Consider the following 26,602-nt stretch of genomic DNA (forward strand, 5'->3'; position numbering starts at 1 on the left):
CAGTGTTAAATGCACAGGCTCTGGAGTCAGACTTGCCTACGTATAAATCTGTGCCTTTGTCCTCGTGTGCCTTAGCCACTTCCCTGGTAGTCCAGTGGCTAAGACTCAGAGCTCCCAACGCAGGGTTCAATCCCTGGTGAGGGAACTAGAGCCTACATGCTGCAACCAAGAGTTTGCATGCCACAACTAACACCCTGCACAGCCAAATAAATATTTTTTTTAAAGGAAAGAAAACTGAATTAATATCTCTACCCCTCATTTTCCTTACCTGGAAAACAAAAGAAAGAAAGGAGAGGCATTCCTACTTTACAAGGTCGTTAGACTCAACGAGTCAATATATATGAAATGCTTTGGTTACTGTTATCTGCTAATAATCTCTTCCTTTCTTCCTTTCTTGTACAAATGCTTCTTGGGACTTTAGAAGGTTTCAGGCATGTTCAAAGCAGTGAACAAAACAAAGGCCTTGCCCCCACCTATTTTCCATTCCCCTGAAAGGAGACAGATGATAAAGTACTGGTAAATAGGTATTGGCCTCCTTGGGTGGATGGCTCAGGGGTAAAGAATCTACCTGCAATGCAGGAACCACAGCAGATGTGGTTCAATCGATGGGTCCAGAAGATCCTCTGGAGAAGGTAATGGCAACCCACTCCAGTATTCTTGCCTGGGAAATCCCATGGACAGAGGACCCTGGCAGGCTACGGTCCATAGCATCACAAAGAGCTGGACACGACTAAATGACTTAGCGCACGCACACGCACACAAATAGCTCTTATGTCGAGCCCCTCCCCTGGCACCAGCCTGTTCTGCTTGTTCCCCATTATCTAAAGAATAAAGTTCAAACTCCCAAGTACAGGATGAAATCCCAGCCTCATCTCTGCTGTTGCTCCTGTGTGGGCTGGCTTTGTGGTCAGAGTGACCCGGTCCAGCTGGATGGTTTGACCTTGCTCACTCTCAGTTTTTTCATTTGTAAAATGGGGACAGTAATAGAATGGGGGTCCCATAGGCTGATGGCACACCTCAGCACAGTGCTGCCAGATGGGGGAAGGCCTTGTGGGTTGAGCTTCTCTGGGTGCTTCCCTGCAGAGTCTGACTTGGATGTTTCCTAGTGAGGGTTCTATGATGGGGGGAGATGGTGGTTTGGTCCTAAGGGCTTGAAGGGGGCGCTTAGCCCAGAGAAGGTGGCAATGAGGCCAGGAAGTACTGTGGGCTCTGATAAGACTGAGACTGCCGGAAAGGGCAGACCACAGCCGCTGCCACCCTCAGGCAAAAGCTGGCAGATGAAGGGTATGGCCAGAGGTAGTGGAGTCAGAAGACAGGACTTCATCTCAAGTCCTTCCTTAATACCAGAAGGCCACAGAAGAGACTCCTCCATTGTGATCCCCACATGCTGTCTATTTTGTGTGTGTTGTAAAATATACAGAACTTTTAAAAATTACCATTGCAACCATCTTTAAGACTACAATTCAGTGACATTAAGTACAATCGCAGTATTGTGTAACCATTGCCACTATTTTTGAAACTTTTTCATCATCCCAAACAACAGCTTTATACCCATTAAGCAATAACTGCTCATCCCCTTTCCCTCCCTCTCCTGGCAATCTCTATTCTACTTTCTGTCTGTGTAAATTTGCCTATTCTTGACCCCTCCTCTGAGTAGAAATGTAGAATTTCCATCCTTTTGTGTCTGGGTTATTTCACTTAGCTTAAAGTTTTCAAGGTCCCTCCATGCTATAGACTGTATCAGAGTTACAGTCTTTTATGGCTGAATAATATCTTCCTGAGCTTCCCAGGTGGGTCAGTGGTAAAGAACCTGCCTGCCAATGCAGGAGTTGCAGGTTTGATTCCTGAGTCAGGAAGATCCCCTCCCTGGATGAAGAAATGGCAACCCACTCCAGTATTCTTGCCTGGAAAATCCCATGGATGGGGGAGCCTGGTGGGCTATACTCCATGGGGTCTCAAAGAGTCGGACACAATTGAACAACTAAACAACAAAAACAAATATTTTCCCATATAAACACCACATTTTGTTCATCTGTTCATTTGTTGATGGTGACTTGGGTTTTTCCATCTTTTGGATATTGTGGGTAATGGTAATGAAGATGGGTGGCCACGTGCCGACTTAGGGATCTTAAGGAAAGAAGTTATCTGAAGACCCTGAGCCATTATCCCAAAATACTGAACCTACTCCTTTCAGTAGGAACCACTTAAAGCCTTACATGGAACAAAGTTGTAAACCTAATCGTCATACATTTTCTAGTGTGTTTTTCGCTTGTTTGTTTGTTCTCCCTCCAACCAGCAGTTTAAGACTTGTAAGAAGCACAGCACAAGAATAAAGAAACATTTCTCCTACGAAATACCAATTTCATCAACGAAAATAATGTTGGATGGGTCTTAAAAGTGCGGAAAAGCAAGTAACACCAGTTCTCTTTCTAAAATGTGCCCACCTCCCATGATCCTTCGCTCCAGTCATGCCAAACTAGTGATAATTCTGCAAATACTTGACATCTTCAGGGCTCTGCCTCTCACGTGCTGTCTCTTCAACCTGGAATGCCCTCTCTCCCCTTCTCTGACTGGTAAACTCAGCCACTTCTCAGGGCCCCATGATGCCTTTCCTGACTCCCGCCCTCCCACCAAACAGGCATAGTCCCCTCTTTGGTGTCTCCCCAGCACTTTGGATGCACATCAGCTCTTCCTACTCAGGCTGTCATGAGCTGTTCTTGGTCTGCTCCTCCCACTCACCCGTGAACTCCCTGAGGGAGGGCCTGTGGACTGTGACTTACTCATCTTTGTAGCCCCAGCCCCTCCCTCTATAAATGTTGAGTCAAAAATAATAGCTGCCTTACTGATCGCTCACCATCTCCCTGGGTGCCTTCTAAGTGCAAGCTCTAATCCTCCCAGCAGCCCTTGGAGGTCAGTGTTTCTCCTGATTTTTACTCAAAAGTGGTCAGTGAGGAGTGAAATCAGGACTCAAACCCAGGACGTCTCACCTCCAAAGTCCAAGCTGCCTCCAATAAGAATGGGTGGGTGGGTGTGAGCTGGATGCTGCACCTAACTTTTATTGCTGCCTAGATGAAATCTGTGCCCATAGGTGAACGCTTTTACTTCCTCCTTTGTCCAATTGAAATATGTACTGTTTAATAACCCACTTCCTTCTTTCTCCCACTTCAAACATTGGTACCACAGACTCATCTCTCACACACACAAATATGCCTCCTGATGATCTCCCCTTACCTACTGAATCAGTTTTCTGCTTTCAGCTCCTCAGGTCATGTCCTGTGTATTTGTCCCATTGATAAGGTCCTAGGGTGGGAATTAGGCCTTGTACAGCTTTCTTCCCAAGCTCACTCACACTTCAGTCTTTACACTTAGCAGGCCCTTGTGATATTCACTGGCTGCCTGGAAGGAAATCTTCCCTTTGGCCCCCATGTCCATCCAGCCTGTAATCCTGTTATAATATTTCATGTATCATTCCAACCTCTTCTTATCACATTCCTGACTATCTTTTCCACATGTGCAACTCTGAAAAGCATGTCCCTTTGGAGAGCCTTGTTTGGAAACTGCTTGTGATAAAACTTCCGTAACGGTTTACGGCTGCAATTTTTGTTGCTGTTTAGTCCCTAAGTCATGTCTGGCTCTTTGCAACCGCATGGACTGTTGCCCACCAGGCTCCTCTGTCCATGGGATTTCCCAGGCAAGAATGCTGGAGTGAGTTGCCATTTCCTCATCCAGGGAGGGGATCTTCCCAACACAGGGATCAAACCCAGAACTCCAGTATCTCCTGTATTGCAGGCAGATTGTTTACCACTGAGCCACCTGGGAAGCCCACAGCTACAATTACGGTAACATTTTATCATTCTTAACCATTCTTTGGAGAATCAATAGCTCCTTACAATTAGGATGAATGAATGAGTGAATGGATAATTCTCTTCCAAGAATACTAAATCTCTCAGCACTTCCCTCGTGGCTCACTGATAAAGAGTCAGCCTGCAACGCAGGAGACAATGGAGACCTGGGTTCGATCCCTAGGTCAGAAAGATCCCCTGGAGGAGTAAATGGCAACTCCAGTATTCTCGCCTGGAGAATCCCATGGACAGAGGAGCCTGGTGGGCTCCAGTCCATGGGGTGGCAGAGAGTTGAACAGGACTGAGTGACTAAGCACACAGCACACGAGGCTCTCATCAACAACATTGCATGTTAATGAGACCACAATGTATTAGGTGAGCTGCTACTAAAAGGTGGAGTTAGGAATTCTTCAGAGATGCTCTCTCCTTCCTCCATTCCAAAGCCGAGAAGCCCTTGGGTTGATGTCTCAAAAAACCAGCCCTCTCTGACAGACTCACACAGAATGGCCTAAGCCGAGCACTGAGAGCTGCCAGGCCCCTGCCCTGGTCCCCCACCCCATCCGCTTGCTTCCCTGGGGCTCCCTGTCAGAGGAACTGAATGGGCACAGTGCCAGGCCAGATGGCAGAGATGGGAAAAACTGCCAAAAAGGAGGCAAACAGGAAATGGAAGGAGGGCTCTAGGTATGGGGAAGGGGCAGCAAGCCCCTCTCCTCTGTCCTGCCATCAGCAAGAGGTCAGGTTGGGGGTGGGGGCGGTAAAGCAAAGAAACAGCAGCAGCCCCAGAAGCGCAGAGACACCAGGACTTCATTTAACCAGGGAGAAGGGGAACCTGGAGGCCCACACGGGCTCAGCAACCTCAGCATGCCCAGAGGTCACGTGAGCGCACAGCTGCACTCACGTGCAAGGCCACAGGCAGATAAGGGTGCACCACAGGATGGGCACACAAGATTGCTAGTAACATACAGATCAGTGTGTAACACATGTGTGTGTGCATGGAGCCTCAGACAGCCAAGCCAGGGGAGGAGGGCAGACCCAGCCCCCGTCTTCGAGACAACATCCTTAGATGGACAGACAGACGGGCAACTTCAGGGGCACACACACAGGTGTGCAGATGGCCACAAGCAGATCCCTGCCCCAGGACACTGAGAGGCAAAGAGAGGCCTGGGGACTGCCCCTCCGGCATCCTACCCCCCGCCCCAACACCATGCACAGACCAGAGTATGCGTGGTCATTCTCCTCCTCACCTTCTCCGTCTTTCAGCTTGCCATGAGCACACCCAGGGCCCAGATCCCTGTGTCCCTGGGGCCTCTGGGACCGGCCCCACTGCCCTCTGAGCTGGGCTGGGCACCACGCTTTGCTGAGATAAGTCAGTGGGGCAGGGCTATTTTCTGCCCTGGCAGGAAGTGAGAATGGAGGATAAAAGTGGACAGAAGGCTAGATCATGATCTTTCCCTTCCTCTCCTCCACACAACTGGCCCCGTGGCGTCCACCCTTCTGGCGCCTGACCAGGGATGCAGAGGGGAGCTGAACAGAAGGGGGTTGGGTGATTTGGGACACTGATGGGGGCAGGGAGGGAAGACAGACACCTCCAGCTTCCTCCTGTCTGCTACCCTCCCCATGAGCTTCCTGCCCCACTTCCCCCCTGCTCTCCCCGCCTCTCGGAACATCCACCAAAGGCCTTGCTCTCATCACCTCTTTGCCTTCGGAATCTACACCCTTCAGAAATTTGGAAAGTGGGAATCTCTGGTCTCTTCATCCTTCTTGCCCCAGAAGACCAGCTCTGAATAGCTCTGACCTACTTTTAGATTTGGGCAGTCAAAAGCCCATCAGCATGTCTCCCCACCCCCACCCTCACCACACACACTGTGTAACCAGACCCTGTAGCTAACTGAACCCACTTCCTCTCTTGCCGCAACCTGGCAGCCACGAGAAGATGCAACCTCTACCCACAGACACGTGTGATTGTGAAGACTCTTAAGGCCTGTATGTTCAGATTTCCCAAACGGATACAAACTGTACTGAGCATCCAGCAAAAGGATGATGAAAGCTTTAGGAAAATCTCTGTCCCAGGGCTGCTCTGGAACACAGATGAATCCTACCCATCAGCTTGTCCTGGGTCTGGGGAGTCTGTGAAAGTGACTAATAGTCACTCAATCTTGTCTGACTCTTTGCGACCCAGGGACTGTAGCCCGCCAGGCTCCTCAGTCTATGGAAGTTTACAGGCAAGAATACTGGAGTGGGTAGCTGTTCCCTTCTCCAGGGGATCTTCCTGAGTCAGGGATCGAATCTGGGTCTCCCGCATTGCAGGCTGATTGGGGCAGTCTGTAAGGTGGAGATAGTACCAGGTCACCCAGTTGAGTGGATGGCCTCCTCCTGACCCAGGGGTCATGGTCTTCCCCTCCACGTGTCCTGTCTAACTTCCATCCTCCTTCCTCTCTGGTTCAGCCCTGCTCTGCTTTCTGCAGCCCAGATCCTGCTCCAGCCTCTCCCCACCCTTCCCCTCTTGGCCTCTCTTTCAGCTCTTCCAACATCATCCTCGGCTGCATCTTTTCCCTTTCTCTATTCTCATCCCATTTCTCCTTTCTAGGAAAAGGCCAAAAGTTCAATGACTAGTCGCCCGGTGAGTGGCTGTCACCTCCCCACCTGCATACATTTCTCCACCCTGCTGTCAAGAGCTGGAAAAACAGGAAACAAAGTCTCGATCACTCAGGACTCAAATGGGATCAACTCTCGGCAGCCCTGTGCTCTGGGTGGTCCTTGCTTTGGGACTTGGCTGGGTCCCACAGACTCAAAGAAACCTCGGGAAGCCTTTGGATTCATGGACCTGGCCCTGCCCTTGGGCAGCACTGAGTGCGTGTGGTGTGGAGCCCTCAAGCCTTTGTGATCCCTCCCTGGGGGCCTGGGCTTGGGAGGCTTCTGAGCTGCTGGGGTGCATGCTGAGGGCACCAGACAGGGACACAGCTGGGCTCTACGGTCTCTGGGTGGCCAGGAGATGAAGCTCAAGGGTTGAAAGTTTGTGCTTCTGTCTCAACCCAACCCTTGCCTCCAGGTCCCCTTTGGCGACAACCTCAGATCACCCTGAAGGGACCAGAGATGCAACCTGATGGGAGGGCCCCTTCCCATCAGGGAGGCCCCCACAAACAGGGAACAGCCACCCCCAGTGGTGTGACACACAGGTGTCAGGGACATCGCTTTGATCCCTGATCTGGGAAGATCCCACGTGCCTCATGGCAACTAAGCCCCTGAGCCACAACTACTGAAGCTCCATGCACCTGGAGCCCATGCTCTGAAACAAGAGAAGCCACCACAGTGAGAAGCCCATGCGCCACAAGTAGAAAGTAGCCCCCACTCTCTGGAACTAGAGAAAAGCCCGTGTGGAGCAAAGAAAACTCAGCGCAAACAAAAATATATGAATAAATACATATTAAAACAAAACCAAAAGAAGGCCCTGCACACCCTCAAATATCACCCCCACCCTGACCCTGTGCCCAGTATCTGAAACTTTATCCACTGCATGACACTCCTGGACCACATTCAACCAGACCTGGCAGGACATTGGAGACGTCTAGCCTCGACATCTTATAAAGAAAATGCCCTGGGTGAAGGCAGTGTCTCTCAGGCGCCTCTAAGACATTGGATTTGGCTGGGAAGGTCCCTATGAGGGCAGGTCTGTGCCTTGAACCCGCTCTGGAGTTTAATCAGGTCAGGTTACTATCACCAGCAGAGGCCTGGCTCCGGATGAGTGGGCGTTGGACATTGTCTTATCTGAGAATGGGAGAGGGTTGGAAACCATCCTCAGAGGGCCCGCTTTCCTCAGTGGCTCTGGGACCCCGAGTTCAGCGTGAGAGTAGGTGAAGGGGAAAACCCAGCCCCCAGGACAGACAGGCCCAGGGGCTGGCTTCATGCTCCAGGGCACGTCCTCTGTCTGCGGTCTGCCTGCCTGAGGTCGTCCCTTTGAGCTCTTTATTCAGAAAGATTTCTCCAGGCCCAGGGCCCTCTCTCACCTCCACTCCCACCCACGTCCCCCAATTCTAAAGGAGGAGTGCTGTCCTTGTGCCCCTGTGAGGTTCAATCCCACCTGTGAGGCCCCCTTACCTGTGCTCGTCGGTGTGGCTCGCAGCTCTCCCGAGCTGGCTTCTGCCTGCTCTGCGCCAGGCCGGGCTGGTAGGACCTGCTCCCGGCGGTGGGACACACCCACCTCAGCAGATCTCAGCAGATCCCGGCACCCTGCACGCACCCGCACCCAACCCCAAGACAGCGGGCAGGGAGGGAGACAGAGGAGGAAGCCGTGACCTCAGTGCCTTCACAGTTTGGCCAGAGAAGAAACCCCAGCAGAATGTCACTTAATGCAGCCCCAACCCTCACCCTCACTAATGCCCTCACCACCACCCATCCCTCTCACACCCCTTGTAGTTTCCGGGAAGCCTAGCTGTCACACCCAGTACCGCAGATTCCAAATTACTAACCCCCAGCCTCTTGCTGTCCTGCCGGTTCCCCCTGGCTGTCTCGTGTCTTCTGGGTTCCAGCAGATGGTTTTGCTCTTGTCACAGGTGGCTTATACCTCCCTCTGTGTGTTTGTGGGGGAGGGGGAGCAGGACTCAGATGACAACCCCTAGTCTCTGTAGCCTGGGCTGAGCCCCTTGTCTTCCAGATCAATAGGGCCAGGCATGTTGTCTGCACTCCATGCAAAAAAATAAAACAAGCTTTGAGCCCTAGGTGAAAAAGGACATTGTGGTTGAATGAGTATGGGAAACACTAAGTCGAACAGGTTTCTCTATTACAGGGTTTCTCAGGGTCTTAAAAGCTTGACCACATGTTGATAATAAAAGCTGGGTGATGGGGGCATTGAGGGTGCATTGTGAGTGTGTTAGTTGCTCAGTCTTGTCCGACTCCTTGCAGTCCTATGGACTGTAGCCCACCAGGCTCCTCCTTCCATGGGACTCTCCAGGCAAGAATACTGGAGTGGGTAACCATTCCCTTCTCTGTCCAGAGGGTCTTCCTAGCCCAGGGGTCGAAACTGGGTCTCCTGCGTTGCAGGAAGATTCTTCACCATCTGAACCACCAGGGTTGCATTATTCTATATTTGTGTATGCTTGAGCTTTTCCATAACGTTTTCTGTTAAATGCTATATAGTTATCCCCACGTGTGTGTCTCCAGAATATGTTTTGGGAGATCCGTTATTTTTTTTTGTTTGAAAGATTTTGTTTGTTTTTTTAACGTGGATCATTTTTATAAGGTTTTATTGAATTTGTTACAATATTGTTTCTGTTTTTTATGTTTTTGGTTTTTGTGGCATGTTGAGATCTTAGCTTCCCAAACAGGGCTCGAATCCATACCCCCTGCCACTGGAAGGCAAAATCTTAATCACTGAACAGCAAGGGAAGTCCCCCAGGTTATTTTTTTTAACTTTTTAAAAAAGGTGATATGTTGTATTTTCATTTTTATTCAGTTCAAGAAATTTTCTTTTTCATTTTTTTGGCCACATGGCATGTGGGATCTCGTTTCTCCGACCAGGGATCAAACTTGCACCCCCTGCATTGGAAGCATGGAGTCTTAACCACTCGACCACCCGCTAAGTCCTGATTCCCACGTTATTAAAGGCTGATGCTGGAGTCACATCTCCATGCAAGCTGTCATGACGCGCTCCCCCCCATTTGGACCATTGGGCCCAAGACTGGATGTCAGAGCAAGGGCTTCCAGCCCAGTTGCCTCCTCCCTCCTATAAATGGCAAATTCTGCCATACTGCCTGGGGCTGGCCCCCCCTGGACACAGTCTCATTCAGATGACCCTCCAGAGGGACAGTCCTGCACTCACATCTGAGATCATGGGATCAGAGCTTCAGAAATGGAGACACACACGCCCTCGTGGCCCACACGGTCCCCAAGACACCGGCCATGACTTCTTCTGACTTCTCAGTCTTCTCCTGGCACAGGACTGCTTCCCTGAGAACCACCCCCAGGGTTCCCTTGCCGACAGATGGCTCCATAAGTGCCAGGGGCTGGAGGACTGACTCCCTGGGGGCAGGGGGTGGGCAGGCCCAGGAGGGGATCACAACCAAACCAGGCCACACAAGTTAAAAATAAACATTTTATGTATAGACATCCTTTAAGGTGGGCAGAGTTCCCATCACCAACCTCTCTGGGACCGGTGCCCCAACCCAAAAGACACGTGATTCGGGCCAAGTAAGAGACAACCCAGGGTCTGAAAGCAATGGAGAGTGTGGGAAGGGGTAGCGGGTGGGGAGAGGACAGAGTCCAGCTCATCCAGCTTGGCCAAGGGTCAAGGTGCTAAACTCCTGGCTCCATCGAAGCACGAGGTCCTCACTCTTGTCCGGAGTCAGGACAGTGTACGTCTCATTCTGCAGACATCTCATGCGGGACACCTATGCAGGGTCCGAGTGGGAGAGCCAGGAGCCAGAGGTGTCAGAAGTCCAGATCCCGGGGCGGGGGCAGGTGTGGTTGCAGGGAGTGCAGGAAAAGTCAGGGAAGGCGGAAGCTCAGATGTGGCTTTTTTTAAAAAGCAGCCAGACACACCACATAGCCCGAACCCCTCCTTTTAGAAATGAGGAGCCCGGGGCTGGAGAGGAAGTGACTTGGCTCAGACGAGTCAGTGAGTAAGAGCAGGAGGCAGGACTGACATCTAGACCTCTCTGACCAACCAGGCTGGGGGTTCTTCCCTCCCAGTGTGTCCCCAGGGCTTCTGATGGCAGCCTCCCCTTTCCACCCCCATCCCGGAACCCTTGGCCTGGGGGCCTGGGAGAGCTGCTCACCTCGTGGCTGGAGGAGTAGGGACAGAGCTCCGGGGGACACACCTGCTCTTCACACCCCCACCCCCATGCTCAGATGGATGCCACGGCTCGGGGTGCGTGGGGGAGGCGGAAAAGTGGCCAGAACAGGTCAGCGTGCAGTGACCCATGGAGGGGCTGATGGGGGTGGTGGGGGCAGCGGGAGGCGGCTCACCTTCCGGTCCCTGTTTCTCATCATACACTGCTGGCTTTTGAAGGCACAGTAGTTGGGGTACTGCACATATTCCGTGTCACAGATCTAAGGCAGGAGCGGGGGATGGGAGGTGGAAGACTTCAGAAGCCTCAGAGCCCTTCAGAGTGCCCCCCACGGCAGAAACCAGGGCAGAGAACCAGACCCTCTGCACCGGGGTGTCCCCTTCAGTGTCACCCTGTGTCTGGGAAGAAGCTGGGAGCTGAAACTAGGAGGAGGCTGCTCTGCCGGTCAGCAGGCTGCAAAAGCAGCTGAGGAGAGGACCGGGGAAGTGAGTACCAAGGGTCCAGATCATGGAAGGGTCCCAAGTGGCAGTCCCATCTCAGGGAGCCTCCTGGAGACGGCTTAGGACGGAAAAGGCGGAAGTGTTTCTAATGTGCGACCCTGGGTGGAGCCACTTCCCTCTGTGGCCCTCACCACCCCACCCATAAACCCAGGGGAACAGCTGAGATGGTCTAAGGCCCCGTCCAGATCTAGGGGCTCAGGGAGGAAAGCTAGGCGGAGGCCCTTCTGCTCAGCTAAAAGCCCTTTCTTAAGTAGCCTCAACTTGCTCTGGTCTTGATTTTTTTCTGTTAAACCACAGAAGGCGGGGGTTGGGGGAGTGAGGGGGGCGGTGCTGGCTCTTAGCTACAACAGGTTGTCCCACAGGGGAGGTGACTTTTCGGGAGGGGGTAAAGCTGATCCCACTGAGAGGGAAAGCACTGGAAGATTCAGGAAGGAGCCTACAGACTAAGGCAGGGAAGCACTGGATCACTGTCAGCGGCACTTCAGGCATCACCCAGAAGTTTGTCTTAGGAATGAGGCCTCCCACCCCCACCCACTGAGGGTAACTGGCAGAGCTGGGACCAGACCTGTCTTGTGTCCCCAAGTCCTGTACCCTCCAGCTTCCCGGATTGCTAGTCCTTTGCTAAACACAATCCTGGTCTCCTGGGGGCCCAGGGGAGGCGGAGGTAGGAGGAAGGGTGTTGGGGAGGGGGGAGGGGAGTCTGCTGGAAAGAGGCAGGAGGCTCAGTGAGGAGCAGCTCTCAGAAGCCAGGGCCCCAAGACGCCCCCCGCCCCACATCCTAGGGTTCCCCGGAGCGAGGGACTAGGAGGAAGCGTGGTGAGCGGGGTGGGGCTGACCCTGGTGGGGAAGTCTCCATCCTGGAAGCTCAGGAACTCAGTCTGGAGCCAGCTGGCCACTCGGTTGTCTTCGCAGCCCTTAGTGGCCAGCCGGGCACACCAGAAGTCCATGCGCAGCCCGCCATACAAGTCCAGCCCGTAAAAGCGGCCCGATTTCAGGCTCCCTATCTGTGGCATGGGACACAGGAGAGAGGTGGGCACCCTGCTCACCCCCCCAGCCCCTGGTTGCCCGACCTTGCCCAAAGCCCTACCCCCACCCCCACCGCCACCACCGCAGCCCGCCCGGCTGGGTCGGTACCTGGGTGCCAATGGTCATGCTCTGGGAGGCAAGCAGGGGGCTGACAAAGGGTGTTTTGTGGGAGCTGTCGCACTGCTGTCGCTGCAGGTTGGCCTCCGAGTGGCACTGCTCCAGCTTGAGCGAGCAGAAGTCACAGAGAGTACACGCGGCTAAGTGTCGCCGCCCCAGACTGTCACAGACCTGCGGAGGGGTGCGGCTGAGGGCCTGAGGCTGAAGTCCCACGCCCCCAAGAAGGTCCCCGCATTAAGCCTTTTCCAGAAGCTCCTCTGGCTTTTCCCAAATTCCCCTCCCCAAGGTCCTCCCCTCAAGGACCTCCCATCAGCTCTCTATTTCTTCCCCCTCCTCCAGGATGGTTTATTTCCTCACAAACAATCTTCATCTTCTTGCAGGTGACACCCAAGCCTCTATCATCCGTTCTGATCTCTTTCCTGAGCTCTGAATCCCCATGGCCAAGTGCCTGACAGATGTCTAACTTTGCCTAACTGAAAAAGGCTCACAGTCCTCCCTTCCTCTCTGCTAATGATAATGCTAATATTTACAAAGAGCTGGCACGGTGCTGCGTGCCATGGCTGATAAATGCCTTCATCTTATTTGGTCTTCCTAGGAATAGAATAGCTACTAAGCATGGCTCCATTTGCCTGCCAGGAAACTGAGGTTCCCCGAGGCTGAGTCACTTGCTCAAACACACATCGAGTGCATGATGGACCTGAGACACTGGTCCGGCTGCTTCCAACTCAAAAACCCAGGTCCTCTGCTGGAGCACCTGGGTTCAGAGCCTCCAAGTTCTTGGAGGACCTTCTTAGATGTGGAGCCGCCCATCTCCCTGCAGGGCTCTCCGCCCTGAGTGAGTCTCCTCAGGAAGAGGAGGATCACTTTGGCAGGATCTCCAGGCCGTCCGGTCAGCGCGTCACAGTCACACAATCTCTTGCTCGCTCCTCATAACAGCTCATGGGGGAGGCATCATCAGGTCCCTAACCCCAAATCATAACTGAATTCCCCTTTCCTACCAAATGAAATACAACTGTTCGGACTGCCATTCGGGATTATTCACATCATGGCCTCTTTGACTCTGTTTCCAGGTAAAATGGGCTCCTTACTGTTCTTTCAACCAAGCCCTAAAATCCCATGAGCTCTCCATTAGTCCTGAACTTCCTACGTGCAGTCCACCTCCACCAGAAAATAACTCTCTTTCCATCACCTACCATCCCACACTCCTTTTGTATAATGCTACTCAATCTCAGCTCCCTGAGAGCGGGAGGAAGCGTAACAGTGTGCTCATTCTTGGTCCCTCGTGGAATTTCTTCTCTCTTGCCTCTGAGCTTTTGCACACACTAGTCTGTCTAGCAGGAACCTTCTACCAACCCCTTCTTCTGCCTGGTTAACTTCTTTTATCTCCAGGTCTCAGGTCATCAGTTCTTCTAAGAGGCATTCTCCAATCCTGCCCCAGCATGACTTTTGTGCTCGCCATCTGCTCTCTGAACTTTAGACTTATCCGTCATGCGTCGATCCCTGTCACACTGGTCTCTGTTTTGTCTCTCTCTCCCAGTGGACTCCAGGAGGACAGAGGATTGGATCTTGTTGCACTCATCGCTAAATTACCTAGGACAGAATTGCTAGTGTCTCAAATACCTAGCCAGATCAATATCTGTTGAATAGACAGATGCATGGATGGCATGCCAGCTCTTAGCACACATTTGCTAACTTGTGCTTTTGGAAAGTCCTACACTTCTTGGAAATAGAATTCGCTGGGTTATGAGGACATATCAAGATCGGGATCTCTCTACAGAGCCCTGGAACGGGTTCTAGGACCCCTCCTGGAAGAAGAGCTGCATCTAAGGTACAGCCACATCCTGTGGTTGGTGAACTGACTCTGGACATGACTCAAGCTTAGCAACTGAACCACAGAAGGAATTCTGACCAGGAATGGATTCCAGACTCTGTCCTGAGCCTCCTTCCTTTTAGGGGAGCTGGAAATGTCTTTCCAAGAACGGGTTCTCACTTGGAGAGCTTTTCAGGCTTTCTGTGGTCCTACCCATCCTCTACTCCCTAGGCCCGTGAACTTGGAGCCAGTGAACAGCTCGGTGGGCATACCGATATCCCAAAACCAAGGATCTCATTTTCCAAGTACTGCCAGGCCTTGGCTGTCGGGGTTATGACGCAGGTGTTCTCCACAATCGAGTAGCACAGGGTCAGCAAGGCCTCCACGTGGGGCAGCTGTAGCAGGCTGCAAAAAGACCAAGATGGCACCACTGCAGGGGATGGGCCAGAGGGCCAGGGCAGACAGCCATGCCTACTCGATCCCCACTGCCCTTACCATCCAGTCTTAGTCACATGCACTCAGCATGCTGGAGGTGAGAGGCCTCCAGATTAACCGCCTCCTTTTACAGATGAGGAACTGAGACCCAGAAAGGGGAAATGAAATTTGCAGTGCTCATCAGAGGCAGAGAGAAACCCAGAACCCAAGTCTGGTAGCTCTAGCTTCAGGGCTCACCCCATGCCAGGTAGAGATGGGCATCTAGGACAGTGCTTAAGCGACAGAGCAGGTGAGGCGGGCAGCCGCTGGGTGCACCCAAAGCCCAAGCAGATCTGGGTGGGTCTGAGGCCAAGGCTGGCCAAGTGGGCTTCTCATCCCCAAAGGCAGAAGGAAGGGTGGGGCCGGTGGGGGAGACAGAACGTCCAGTACCTGCCGGGGCTCTGCGATCTCCAGATGGTCTCCCCGTCATACACGTCATTCATTTCATCCATCTCCTGCGCCGATCGGATAAGCTCCTGGAGGTTCTCCATCAACATGGGAGTAGACTCCACTTCCCGCACCCGGGGAGTGAAGGAGAAAGGGTTGGAGGACACAAGTTCAGACCGAAACTTGGGCTCTGGGTCTGCCTGCAGCCTAGACACCGACTCCAGCGCCTCCTCTGTGCCCTGGCCCTCCTGCTTCTCCTCCTCCTGCTCCTCCTCCTGCTCCTCTTGCTCCTGCCCTTCCTCCTGCTTGTGCTCCTGCCCCTGCTCCTGCTTGTGTTCCTGCCCCTGCTCCTGTTTGTGCTCCTGCCCTTGCTCCTGGCCGCCCAAGGACAAGGAGGACTGGAGCAGCTCCTCCACGTTGCTGTTCAACCGCTCGGGCCAGGGCTGGAAGACCTGTCGTTCGGTGGCTGCAACAGGGTTTGCGAGGGACCAAGAGAGAGAAGGGAAAGGGATGGTCAGGCTTCTGGCATTCCGTCTTTGCAGAGGGACACACATAAACATGTAAAGGCACACAAACACACACATAAGCACATAAGCACACTCAAAACACACAAACACATAAGCACATACAAACCGACACATAAACACATAAGCACACAGACACACATAAACACACACACACAAACACATAAGCACACACAAATACAGAAGCACACACATAAACACAAAAGCACACAGACACACATAAACACATAAGCACATACAAAATGCACAAGCACACACATAGGCATACACAAACACATAAGCACACATAAACACATAAGCACACATAAACACACACATAAGCACAGACACACTCATAAACATATAAGCACACACATAAACACATAAGCACAAACACACACATAAACACAAAGGTAGAGGAAAGCAGCCTAAATTACACATGTTCACACAACCAATCATACAAAACACAGGCAAGAATACAAATATCAAAACAATAGTACTATGGTGACGGTGGTGGCAGTGTTACGGGTCCCCTTTCCACCTCCCTCACAAAGTGTCCTCTTTCCTAACTCACTTCTAATACCACCTTTTGTCCCTCTCACTTAGGAAGCACCAAGTACTTTGAATACCTAGCAACCAATCCTTTTTGGAGTGAAGATGTGAGCTGAGAAAGGTGCCAGAGGACTTCTTAATGCCAGAGTGTTTGGGGGAGCAAGGAAAAATCAGTTCAGGGCAGAAATAGATGTAATGTCAGAAAACACCCTGATACAGGAAAGCCCTAACTTTCCTGTATCAAAAAAGTAGGCTCTCCCCTTATGCAAACAGCTGCCCAAGGCTACCTCCAGCAGCTCACCTCCCCAGGTCCCTCCCGTTGATACCTTAAGCCCTGGGTTTGGGGACTCTGGGATGAGAGGCTGGCAGGGTCTCACCTGTGACGTGGGAGGACTTGGGGGAGGTCACCGTGGTAGGTGGCGGCACTTCAGGTGAACTGTCCACCTCCTTAAGGGTATTGGGTGAGAGGATGGAGACTGGCTGGGAGCACCGGACCCTCTGCAAGGAGAGAAGCAGAGTGGGAACGCCTTTCACAAAGCGCACATTTCCACTCCACCTTATCCTCTGTCCCCAGGTCTCCTCTCTCACAGTTCCTGGGAGGAAATCAGGGAAACACGGCCCTGAGTCGAACCCTCTAGATCTGAGACAGGGTCCCCTGCAAAATCAGACGCCCTGCTGGCCCACTTTCCTGCCTTCAGGCTTTTACATTTGACTTGAATGACATCACTACTGGGAGGAACGGTAAGGCTTCTCTCTGCCTCCTCCCATCCCTCTCCCTTACTTTTCTGTCAACAAGGGGGATTGTTCAGAGAGTCTGAATGCCTAAGGTGAGACGGTCTGCACACAGAATCTGGGCAAGTGTCAGCCAGTGACTGAGAGGGAGGACCTAAGGATGGCCTGGAGCCCTTCCTCGGTGACACCAGGTTCAAGCTCTGTCTTGACCTCACCTTGGCGTAGTAGACATGGTTGGAACAACGGTACTGGGTGAACTGGCAGAAGGACTCAAACCAGGAGGCATAAGGGAGGTCAGAGCAGACTGCGCCTAGGGAAGGGTGGGGCACAGGTGAACACAGGGGTGTAATCCCTCCTGGAGGGAGGGTGCGATGGGCTCCTGGGGTCCGGAGAGCGGGGCACCCGGGCTCAGGGCCACCCGTCCCCTCGCTCTGGGTCGAGGGCGCACAGGGCTGGCCCTCACCGTCCGGCACCAGGCCGTGGTTTTCATACTGGTCTAGCTGGACGAGGGTGGGGTTCCGGCAGCCGTGGGTGGCGCGGAGCCGGCAGGTGGTCTCCGCCTTCCAGGTAGGGGTCAGCAGTGCGAAGAAGCGCTCATACTCCGTGGGGGACAGGGGGCTGCCCGGCGTGGAGGTCGAGGCGGAGTCCTGGGCGGGGGCCGGTGCCAGAGGCAGGAGCAGCACTGCGGGTCGGGGACAGACCACGATGGGCCCCTCTCTGCACCCGCCGGCCGGGAACACCCACCCCGAGAGCGGGGCGTGCACTCGGGGGCTGGGTGCCTGGCCGCCAAGCTGGGGTGAGTGTGCAGGGGCGCTGGCGAGGCGGGGAAGGACGATGGGGAGAGGCTGCAGGCGGCCCCGGGGGAAGGCGGCTCGGGGACGGTGGAGAGCTCCGGGGGCGGAGGCGCGCTCACCCCTCAGGAGTGACAGAAATGAGCCTGCGGCGAGATGCCTCATGGCCCCAGACGGTCGCCAGCGTTCCCCGGACCGAGCGCCTCTAACCGGCCAAGCCAGGGCGAGCAGATAGGCGGGAGGGCGGGGCCGCGGGGGGTGGGGGGTGGGGGGGTCGAGACCAGTCGACGTCACAAAGTGGGGGCGGGGAAACTGATGAGAGGCTGGACTCGGCCGAAAGGCGGGGGCGGGTCCCGGTCCCCCGTGTGTCACATCCCAGCTCGAGGACAAGGACGGCAGGAGTGATCTGGGACTCTGGCAGGGGCTGGATGGCGTAGCTCCTGTCTGTTCTTTACCTTATTACCTATCCCATCTCCAAGCTGGCCCCACACACTGGACACTTTTTCTCCCTATTTTACAATCTGGCCTTTCAGTAGTCACATAAGGATGTGAGAGTTGGACCATAAAGAAGACTGAGCACGGAAGAATTGATGCTCTCAAACTGTGGTGTTGGAAAAGACTCTTAAGAGTCCCTTGGACTGCAAGATCAAACCAGTCAGTCCTAAAGGAAATCAGTCCTGAATATTCATTGGAAGGACTGATGCTAAATCTCCAGTACTTTGGCCAACTGATTCAAAGAGCCAACTCACTGGAAAAGACCCTGATGCTGGGAAGGATTGAGGGCAGGAGGAGAAGGGGGCAACAGAGGATGAGATGGTTGGATCATCGACTCAATGGGCGCCGAGTTTGAGGAAGCTCTGGGAGATGGTGAAGGACAGGGAAGCCTGGTGTGCTGTAGTCCATGGGGTGGCAAAGAATCGGACAGGACTGACTGACTGAACAACAAATCCCGTGTGAGGACTGGGGCAGAGATGGAACATACAACAAAGTTGGGGCCTGGACGGTAGGAACTACAGAGGACACCTCCAGGTAAGCCAGCCAGAGCAGGGAGTAAGATGGGGATTCCGGTGAGGAGAACCTGCATAAGGAGGGCTTAATCTATGGAAGTGGTTCCAGGTGGGCATGGACAATTCATTGGTGATAAGTTTTTGCTTTGTGTTTCAAATAAGTCAGGCTAATACTTAGTATAACAGTTCATGTATAAAACACAAGTACACATTTATTGGAAATTAAATGAAAGATATCTTATAGGGAAAAGATACACAGTCCTGAAGGTTTTGGAAACCCCTTGTCTGAGGCCCAGTTCCAGCCAGCTCTGTCCTTCCCATGCTGAGAGGTGGTGGGTCCTGGGGCAGCGGCACCACTTCAGGTTCCATGTCTGGTCCTACTTTCAGCGTGTCATCCTCCTGCCTTTTAGCCGACTCAGAGGATGCAAGCTATGCTCAGCACATGTGCTAAAACAGTGTCTCTACAATAAACACAGCAGGCCAACACGTACAGCTTTTATTCACCAACTCGATTCCTTTACAAGTGAGATACTGACACTCTGCCCTGCCCCTCCCACTCACAAGGCTGGACGAATCCTCTTGGCACAGAGGAAGGGGTGCCCCTTCAGCCAGGGCCGTGGCCCAGAGGACCCCCCCCCGATGGAAAAAGCATGGAGAGAGTGAAGGAAGTTTATCACGCATGGCCCCCCCCACAACGAGGGGAGGGAATCAGGAAGCTGGGGGAGGGCCCCATGCTACTGCCCCAGTCCTTAAATACAAAGCAACGGGAGAAAAGAGGACCATCCCTCAAAAACACAGCACCAACCTCGGTGTGGAGGCAAAAGGACAGTGGGCAACACCACTTCCCTCTGAAGGGGGCGGGCTGAATGACAGCACATACCGTTAGCGGCCGCAGCACCCCTGGACCAGGGTCTGGGTGCAGCCTCAGCACCGGAAGTGGGGAGGGGAGGAGAGGAGATGACAACATGTGCCACCCACCTCTCCCTGACCCCCGGCCCAGCCAGGCATCCCACTCCCCACTAGCCAGGTCAGGGGATGTGGAAGAAACTGTGTTGGAATCCAAGGCCCTTGTCTATTTCTTTTTTCGTTCTTGGGAGCAGCGTGGGCAAAACCTACAAAGGAAGGTGGGGGAGAAGGTGAGCGAAGGGGAGGATGCCCTCTGTCACTCAGCTCAGGGTAGTCCAGCCCCGACCACAGCGCTCACTCACCATTTCCCCCGAGGCTTGGTGGTCAGCCCCACACAGGCAAAGTGGAACCACTCAATGGAGCACTGGAAAAGGAAGACGGTGGAGGAGCAGAGGGCAGGGAGCAGGGTGGGGCCAAGGAAAGAAAAGAACCCCCCAACCTGAGAGTCCTCAGGAGCATTCCCTTATTCCATCCTGTGGGAGGATTCTTGAAGGGTCCAAGGCCAACCACCTCCAACTCCCTTCCTCCTGTCCTGAGGTCCCACTCTTCGGCCCTTACCCCCTTCTGGTACCCAACTCCCTTCCTGTCCCCCAGAGCCCCCCGCCCTGAGGCAAACCAGTTCTTACGTCAGGGTTGTCACAGCCAATCATCTCCCCGTAGGAGACCTGGTGACAAAGGCAATAGGTGGGTTCGTTGGGATCCACAGGCATATCCAACACATCAGAGGGGTGGACACTGCCAAAGGTCACTGAGGGCATCCCATACTCAGGGCTTCTGCGTGCCAAGAGGGAGAGAGAGTGTCACCTGCAGGAAGGGACGCTACAGCTTGACGCTCAGAGTGGCACGAGGAGATCCCTGTGGGGCTAGTGGTCTGTGGCTTCTCCTCTGTATCCAGCAGATACCAGAGTGATAGAGAAGGGGGCGAGGGGCGGGGCAGGGGCAAAGAGGAGCCTGTCACTTGGCAGGGTGCTCCCTGACTCACTCACGTGCGCACAAGTTTTAACTTCTTCTGGGCGGCCTTGGGGGCTTCTTCGTCTGAGTTTTTCCCTTTGGAACGAGCACGGGCAGCTTTCTTCTCCTTTTGAGTCCGACCTTCCAGGGAAGAGGGGGAGGGGCAGCCAGAAGGCAGGGGGACAGAAAGATGGGTTAAGGACCCCTCCTCTCTTCCAACGTGGGGGGTCCTCCCTTGGAGCTGAGGGATGGGCTGGCTGCCCCCTTGGAATCTTCGCTCCAACTCTCATGGCCCACCCCCCTCCTCACTCTTTTTGCCTTTGCTGGAAGAGCTGTCATAGTCACTTGACTCAATCTGCTTCTCCTTCAGATCAGCCTCAAAGCGGGCCAGGTCTGTGTCCAGTCGCCGAATGTGTTTGTCCACCTGGGTGGGAAGGAAGGAAGGAGAAGGAAGAGCTACCAGGCTGGTTCCAGTAAAAGCAAACAGGCTAAGGCAGAATCCATGTATCTCCCAGACCCCAAACAGATCCCAGCACACTAAAGGAGGGGTGGAGGACCCCGAGGAACAGACGGGAGGTAGTGGGGAGCCGTGGGTAGGGCCATACCATCTCATAGGTCTGCATGGCAAGCTGCACCTTGTCATCACCAAACTCCTTGCACTTGCCATAGGCTTCCTGGATCTGTCTCAGAAGGGCCAATTTTTCCTCGGAGCTCCGGCTGCGGGCGCTACTCATATATTCACTGGCCAACTTGTCAATTTCAGCCTTCAGGTCTACAACAGAGACAGGGCTGGTCACAATGGCCCCCGAGTGGCAACACTAAACATACTTCTTCCTCTTGCTCCTCAGACCTTTTGCATTGACCATCATAACCTCTGAATTAAAACACACTCAACATTCCTAGGTACTGTGCCACATACTCAAGTGATGCAACATGGCCACAACATGCGTTGTGACGGCACCTTTGATTGCTGGAAACATTGCTAGCATAGTTGAAACTGGACTTATGGAAACACAAGGAAGGATTCTTTGCATGCTGCACTAATACAAAGTACGTTTCTGTTGATGTCTAAAGATGCTTCTTTGCACGGCTTGCTGCTTCTTAAACCATGACCTCTGTCTCAAAAGCCATCTGGTTTCTCGTCTCAGAAACATTCTGCGATAGCTCTGAGAGCTGCAGACCAGGCCGAGTCATCTGCTGCTGCTCTTGACTTCCAGGGTCCGTACATCTACATCTCAGTACTGAAAATTAGGCCAGAGTTCACTCATGGAACAGTTCTTCTGCTTACTGTCCACCCTGCTTGGTTCATCATTTGCAACTTGCGAATATTCTCCATCATTTTTTTCTCCTGTGTGTTCATTTTAGATGTTGCTCCAAACATTTTACTAGGGGAAGGCTGGTGATGCCCCCAAACACTGAGACCATAGATGCCTACTGCCTAATACTATAGCACTCAGAGAAAATGTGGATGGAGACAAAAGCATGACTCCCAACACGGTGTGGCAACAAGTAACCACAGCGAGGACCTATGAGCATACTAGGTTTACGCTCTGCTTTATTCCAGGCCCTTGAAGGAAGGTGGAAAAACATGTATGTGGTTCAGTCATCTCAATGGGTCTTTCTGTGTATGAATTCAAGAGCCAGAACTATATTACAAAGCAAGGAGCTGGTGTTTGGCATTCAGCAGGGAAGTTCTCAGGGGCCTATGTCAAGTATCTTAGATGATATTCATTTGTCCATGAGCAAACTGACCCAGAGTAACTTAAATCACAGCTTTAGGCATTCTAACACCCCTGGGCAGGGATACATAAGCATACACCTACATATCCTTCAGCAAGCACGGACGATAGCGCCAACAGAGACCTTCGACTATGAGAGACAAACTCGACCACTGCAGTGTAGCCTCAAGCGCCAAGTAAATGTCTCAATGCAGCCAAACTTAATCAATGTCCAAGGACGGCCACAGATGGCACCCAATGCCTCTGTAAGGTTGAAGAATATAGTGTAGAGATTCTGATGTTAATTGCTGCTTTTCCCCCTCCCCCACCCCCTTTCTTTTTAACATCTCCTCATGCAGCAAAGCTGCTGTGTACCAATGTGAGCTGTAGTCTAAAGCCACACTGAATTTTGTGACAGTAACGTTAACAACCCAGTGGAGTAGAAACATTCTAGTCAGTCTTCCTACAAACACATCGAACATGGAGAACAGAAATGATTCCAGGGTTGACTTTGATTTTTCTCGTTTTTCCTGAGGGAGCTATAAAGAGCACAGCATCTCTAAATCCTTGTGCCATTGTCACAATACTCCACGAGTTATGAAAAAGCTAACACAGAAACACAGGTCATCATTACTCTCCTTTTAAGAATTGCAAGAGGATGAAAGAGAAGACAAGCAATCTAGATCAGACCAGGTGATAGGGTAACACCAAACAGGAGGAGAGACGACCACACATACTCACTCACTCGGCACTGGGCCCCTTACTCTGCACATACCCTCTGTTCTTTGGTCCAGGTCCCTCATGAGCTGGAAGTTTCTCTGCAGTTCAAAGGGCAGGTTTTCAATACCTGGGGAGAAGAGGAGAAACTAAGACTCCCTGGACTTCCTAAGCCCTATAGCTGCTTTTGGGGGCTTCCCTGGTGGCTCAGATGGTATAGAATCTGCTGGAATGTGGGATACCTGGGTTCAATTCCTGGATCGGGAAGATCTCCTGTAGAAGAGAATGGTAACCCACTCCAGGATTCTTGCCTGGAGAACTTCATGGACAGAGGAGCCTGGCAGGCTACAGTCCATGGGGTTGTCAAGAGTCAGACACGACTGAGTGACTAACACACACACACACACACACAAACCCTGCAGAGAGTCAGGCGACTAACACACACACACACAAACCCTGCAGAGAGTCAGGCGACTAACACACACACACACACACACACACACACACACACACACACGATAGCTGCTTTTAAAAAACAGGTCCAAAGAGCACTTGGTTATCCCTCCTCCAAACTGTTAGATTATCTGTGACAGCACTCATCATTCCTTTCTCAGGAGGAGCCATGTCTGTCTGTCTCCACACCTAGCTCCCCATCTCTGCACAGCTTTGTGTCCACCGTCCCCGCTTCAGTAACTTTACAAATCAACCCTTCCCTCTCCATGCCCTCGGGAGTTCCCTGGTGGTACAGTGGCTAAGACTCCATGCTCCTAATGCAGGGGGCTCGGGTTCAATCCCTGCTCAGGGAACTAGATACCACATGCTGCAATGAAAGATCCCACATGCTGCAACTAAGACCTGGCACAGCCAAATAAATACTTTTCTTTTTTTTAATAAAAAGATCTCTTTGCCCTCAACTTACAAATACCCTCCTGGTACCCTCCACTGATCACACACACACTTCCAATCTGCTCTCCAAACAGTAGCCAGAATGTTCTTTTTAAAAATGCAAATCTGATCAAGTCTCTCTCCTGTTTATAAACCTCCAGTCACTTCCACTGCAATATTCCCAAGTCCTACTCTGCACTTTCTGGCCCTTGCTGCACACAAGACCTCACTCAGGTCAGTGTCTGTGCGCTCTCTGCTCTGTCACACTGGCCTTCTCTGAGTGCCTTGAGCTTTCCAGCGCTCTTCCAGACACATGGCTTTCCGCACACTGCTCTCTCTGCCCAGGACGCCCTGCCCCGTCTCTTTCACCCCACTTCCACTATCCCTCTTGACCTACTGAACTTCTGTTCATTCTTCAAAGTTCAGCTCAACCCTGACTGCCCCAGACTCCAACAAGTGCCTTGGGTTATGCTGTCATGCTATTCTATGGCTACCCTTTGGCAGGGTAGATACTTTGGGGGCACTTATCCAATGTAATTAAATAAGTAATTATGTAAATAGTTATATGGTATGTCTCCCCAGCTCTCCAAAAGGGTTAGATATGTCTGTCTTCTTCTCTATTTCCCTAGTGTTCAGAACTATGACATGCATACAGAGGATCCTCAATAAATAATTGAATATAAAGGCATGAATACTTACGTTTCTCTCATTAAAAAAAAAATTCTCTTTCCATGACTCCACTTTCAAACTTTTAAAATGCATCCAATGCTTTAACCTATAGACTTGGGTCCACCATCAGTTTACTAAGATTAAGTCACCACTGAGTTACCAAATCAAATAATCTAATTACTAGTTCTATCCCCAAAAAATGTTTGCAGCATTCTCACCATCTTCTTGCCTATATGTAACTTCCTATTAAGATTCCAAATCTCCTCACACACTTTCAAGTAATTTCATCATTGGCATTCCCTTAGCCCCTCTCTTAAATGTTAGTATTTTCTTGAGCTTACACTTAAGTTAATCCTATTATTTTCTCACTTACTTTCTCTAAATGATCTCCATACTCTTACAGACTCCTGAATTTCCTATCTTGTTGATGATATGTCTACCTCACTTCCCAAACAGGAAATCGAGAAGTCACCTTAGATTCCTCCTCCTCTCTCAATCACTCATTCAGTCAATTCTGTTATATTTACCTCCTAAATACTTCTGTCACTCTTTGAGATCAGGTCCTTATCTCTGACCTCTGTTATTACTAATTAATCTTGTATTACCAGGGTCATCATGCTCCAATTTACCATACATCAATTACTTTCCTTTATTAAAAAAAATCACTCCATTCAGAAAATCCGTTGGTTCCTCACTATTTAGAGTGCAAGCTTCTTAGCCTGCCTTTAAAGACCATGCACAACCTAGCCCCAGCTACATTCTCCAGTGTCATTTCCCAATCTTTCACCTCAGAGTTCTATACATCAAACACTCTGGCCTCATCTTTCCCTGATCTTGCCACAAACCCATCAGAACACCTTTGCTGATGCTTCCCCCAACCTTCAATCCCCTCTCACTCTCCACACCGGCAAATAAACACTCAACCTTCAAGATTCGTCACATCCTCTGTAAAGCTTTACCTACACCTCCAGGTAAACTAGTCTCTCTCTCTTCAGTGTTACCAACTGTCTGTTTAATGTATTTTTGTTATTTCATTTGTCACACTTCTATAATTATTTATTAGAATCTGTGTCCTACTAGTCTATGAGCACCTTGAGGGGAAGGTCTGTGTGGTATTCATTCTTGTATACCCCCAGTACCTGCCATTATGTCTGACTCACAGAAGGACCTCAATAAACGAATGAATGACTCCCAACGCTAAGGCAAAAGAGAATAGGTGACAGGCTCTGTGAAGGGCCACACAAATGCCACACAAATGGTATAAATAGAACACCAAATTTCCATCTGATGGGAATTGCGTCTTTACTCCAAGAGGAGAAGCCTTTCAGTCCATCATCTGACAGTGGTCACTCGTAACCCCCTATCCCCATGAGAAGACGCGTCTTCGAAAGAACTGGGCGGAGAACCGCGAGCAGATCTTTGTCGCTGCTCCAATGGCAGTGGATGATATACTAAAATGACTGACTCAGAACGACTTTAAGAAAAAGATTATCCTGAGGCCGGAGACCCTGAAGACAGGGGCAGCAAATATCTTCCAGGCTATGCCTACCAGCACTTCAAGAGCCGTCCCCCAGCCCCGCCGAGCAGCCCCTCCCTCTTCTACACCTCAGAGCGAGGCCTCGACCCCGCTGCCCCGCCCCCTATTTCTTCACACACTCCCGTATTTTCTCTCACGCAACCCTTCACGATTGTGACTTTCTGACCATCGGGACTTCAGGGCCATAGAGCTCCTCAGCCCGAACCCCCACCCCCACCCCTCTGTGACCCCTGACCCGCTCCTCCAGCGGCTCTTACTGTCCAGATAATGTTCCAAATACATCCCCGCAGCCATCTTGAAGCAAAACAAAGCAACTTCCGCTCCGCCCCGGAAGTGACTGAACGCAACGGGCGCCGAAGCGGTCTTCCACCCCCGTCCGGGAGCCCTTCCGCCCTCAAGGGTAACTTCCGCCCTCACGAGGTCAATTTCCGGTCTGAGTACAGCACCCGTCGAATCGCCTCCTCCTGGCGAAGACACTCGTCCCTGGCGGGGCGGCCGAGCGCGGGCCCGACGGCGGCGTTGGCTGAGGGCGCCATTTTGCGTCCTCGCTCAAACTTCCGTTCCCTCCAGGAGGGGGACGTGCGGGCGAAGAGACCTGTCTCTTTGGGCTTTTAGTCCACAAAGAGCTGTTTTCAGCAGCCGGGAAATGTGAAGCTGGCGACCAGGGCAGGTGCCTTCTCGAGTCACGGTGCGAGG

General features: G+C 52.1%; 2 protein-coding genes across 7 annotated transcripts; both read right to left on the reverse strand.

The window, feature by feature from the left end:
- Positions 1-9,941: 9,941 nt before the first annotated feature.
- ACRBP (acrosin binding protein) lies at positions 9,942-17,681 on the reverse strand. The gene is made up of 10 exons (XM_055566081.1): positions 17,639-17,681; positions 17,189-17,407; positions 16,941-17,035; positions 16,371-16,491; positions 14,942-15,404; positions 14,350-14,482; positions 12,259-12,438; positions 11,961-12,128; positions 10,803-10,886; positions 9,942-10,225 (listed from the first exon to the last, which is right to left on the reverse strand). The coding sequence occupies exons 1-10, from the start codon at positions 17,679-17,681 to the stop codon at positions 10,103-10,105; spliced, it is 1,629 nt and encodes a 542-aa protein (XP_055422056.1). The 3' UTR covers positions 9,942-10,102.
- Positions 17,682-18,705: 1,024 nt separating this feature from the next.
- On the reverse strand, positions 18,706-26,311 carry ING4 (inhibitor of growth family member 4). 6 transcript variants are annotated; one of them, XR_008710635.1, is made up of 10 exons: positions 24,400-24,477; positions 23,058-23,088; positions 22,874-22,945; positions 20,986-21,152; positions 20,690-20,804; positions 20,416-20,521; positions 20,056-20,203; positions 19,732-19,793; positions 19,404-19,635; positions 18,706-18,984 (listed from the first exon to the last, which is right to left on the reverse strand). XR_008710635.1 is itself a non-coding variant. In XM_055569249.1 (9 exons), exons 1-9 carry the CDS (start codon positions 24,460-24,462, stop codon positions 19,596-19,598), a joined length of 795 nt encoding a protein of 264 aa, XP_055425224.1. In that variant the 5' UTR covers positions 24,463-24,477; the 3' UTR covers positions 18,706-19,595. The 6 variants fall into 6 exon arrangements, 5 of the variants coding, with proteins under 5 accessions (XP_055425224.1, XP_055425214.1, XP_055425231.1 ...); XM_055569249.1 differs by having other exon boundaries at positions 18,706-19,635; positions 20,699-20,804; XM_055569239.1 differs by having other exon boundaries at positions 18,706-19,635.
- Between the last annotated feature and the right edge of the window lie 291 nt (positions 26,312-26,602).

This window comes from Bubalus kerabau, chromosome 1, assembly GCF_029407905.1.
Source record: "Bubalus kerabau isolate K-KA32 ecotype Philippines breed swamp buffalo chromosome 1, PCC_UOA_SB_1v2, whole genome shotgun sequence".
Taxonomy (NCBI): domain Eukaryota; kingdom Metazoa; phylum Chordata; class Mammalia; order Artiodactyla; family Bovidae; genus Bubalus; species Bubalus kerabau.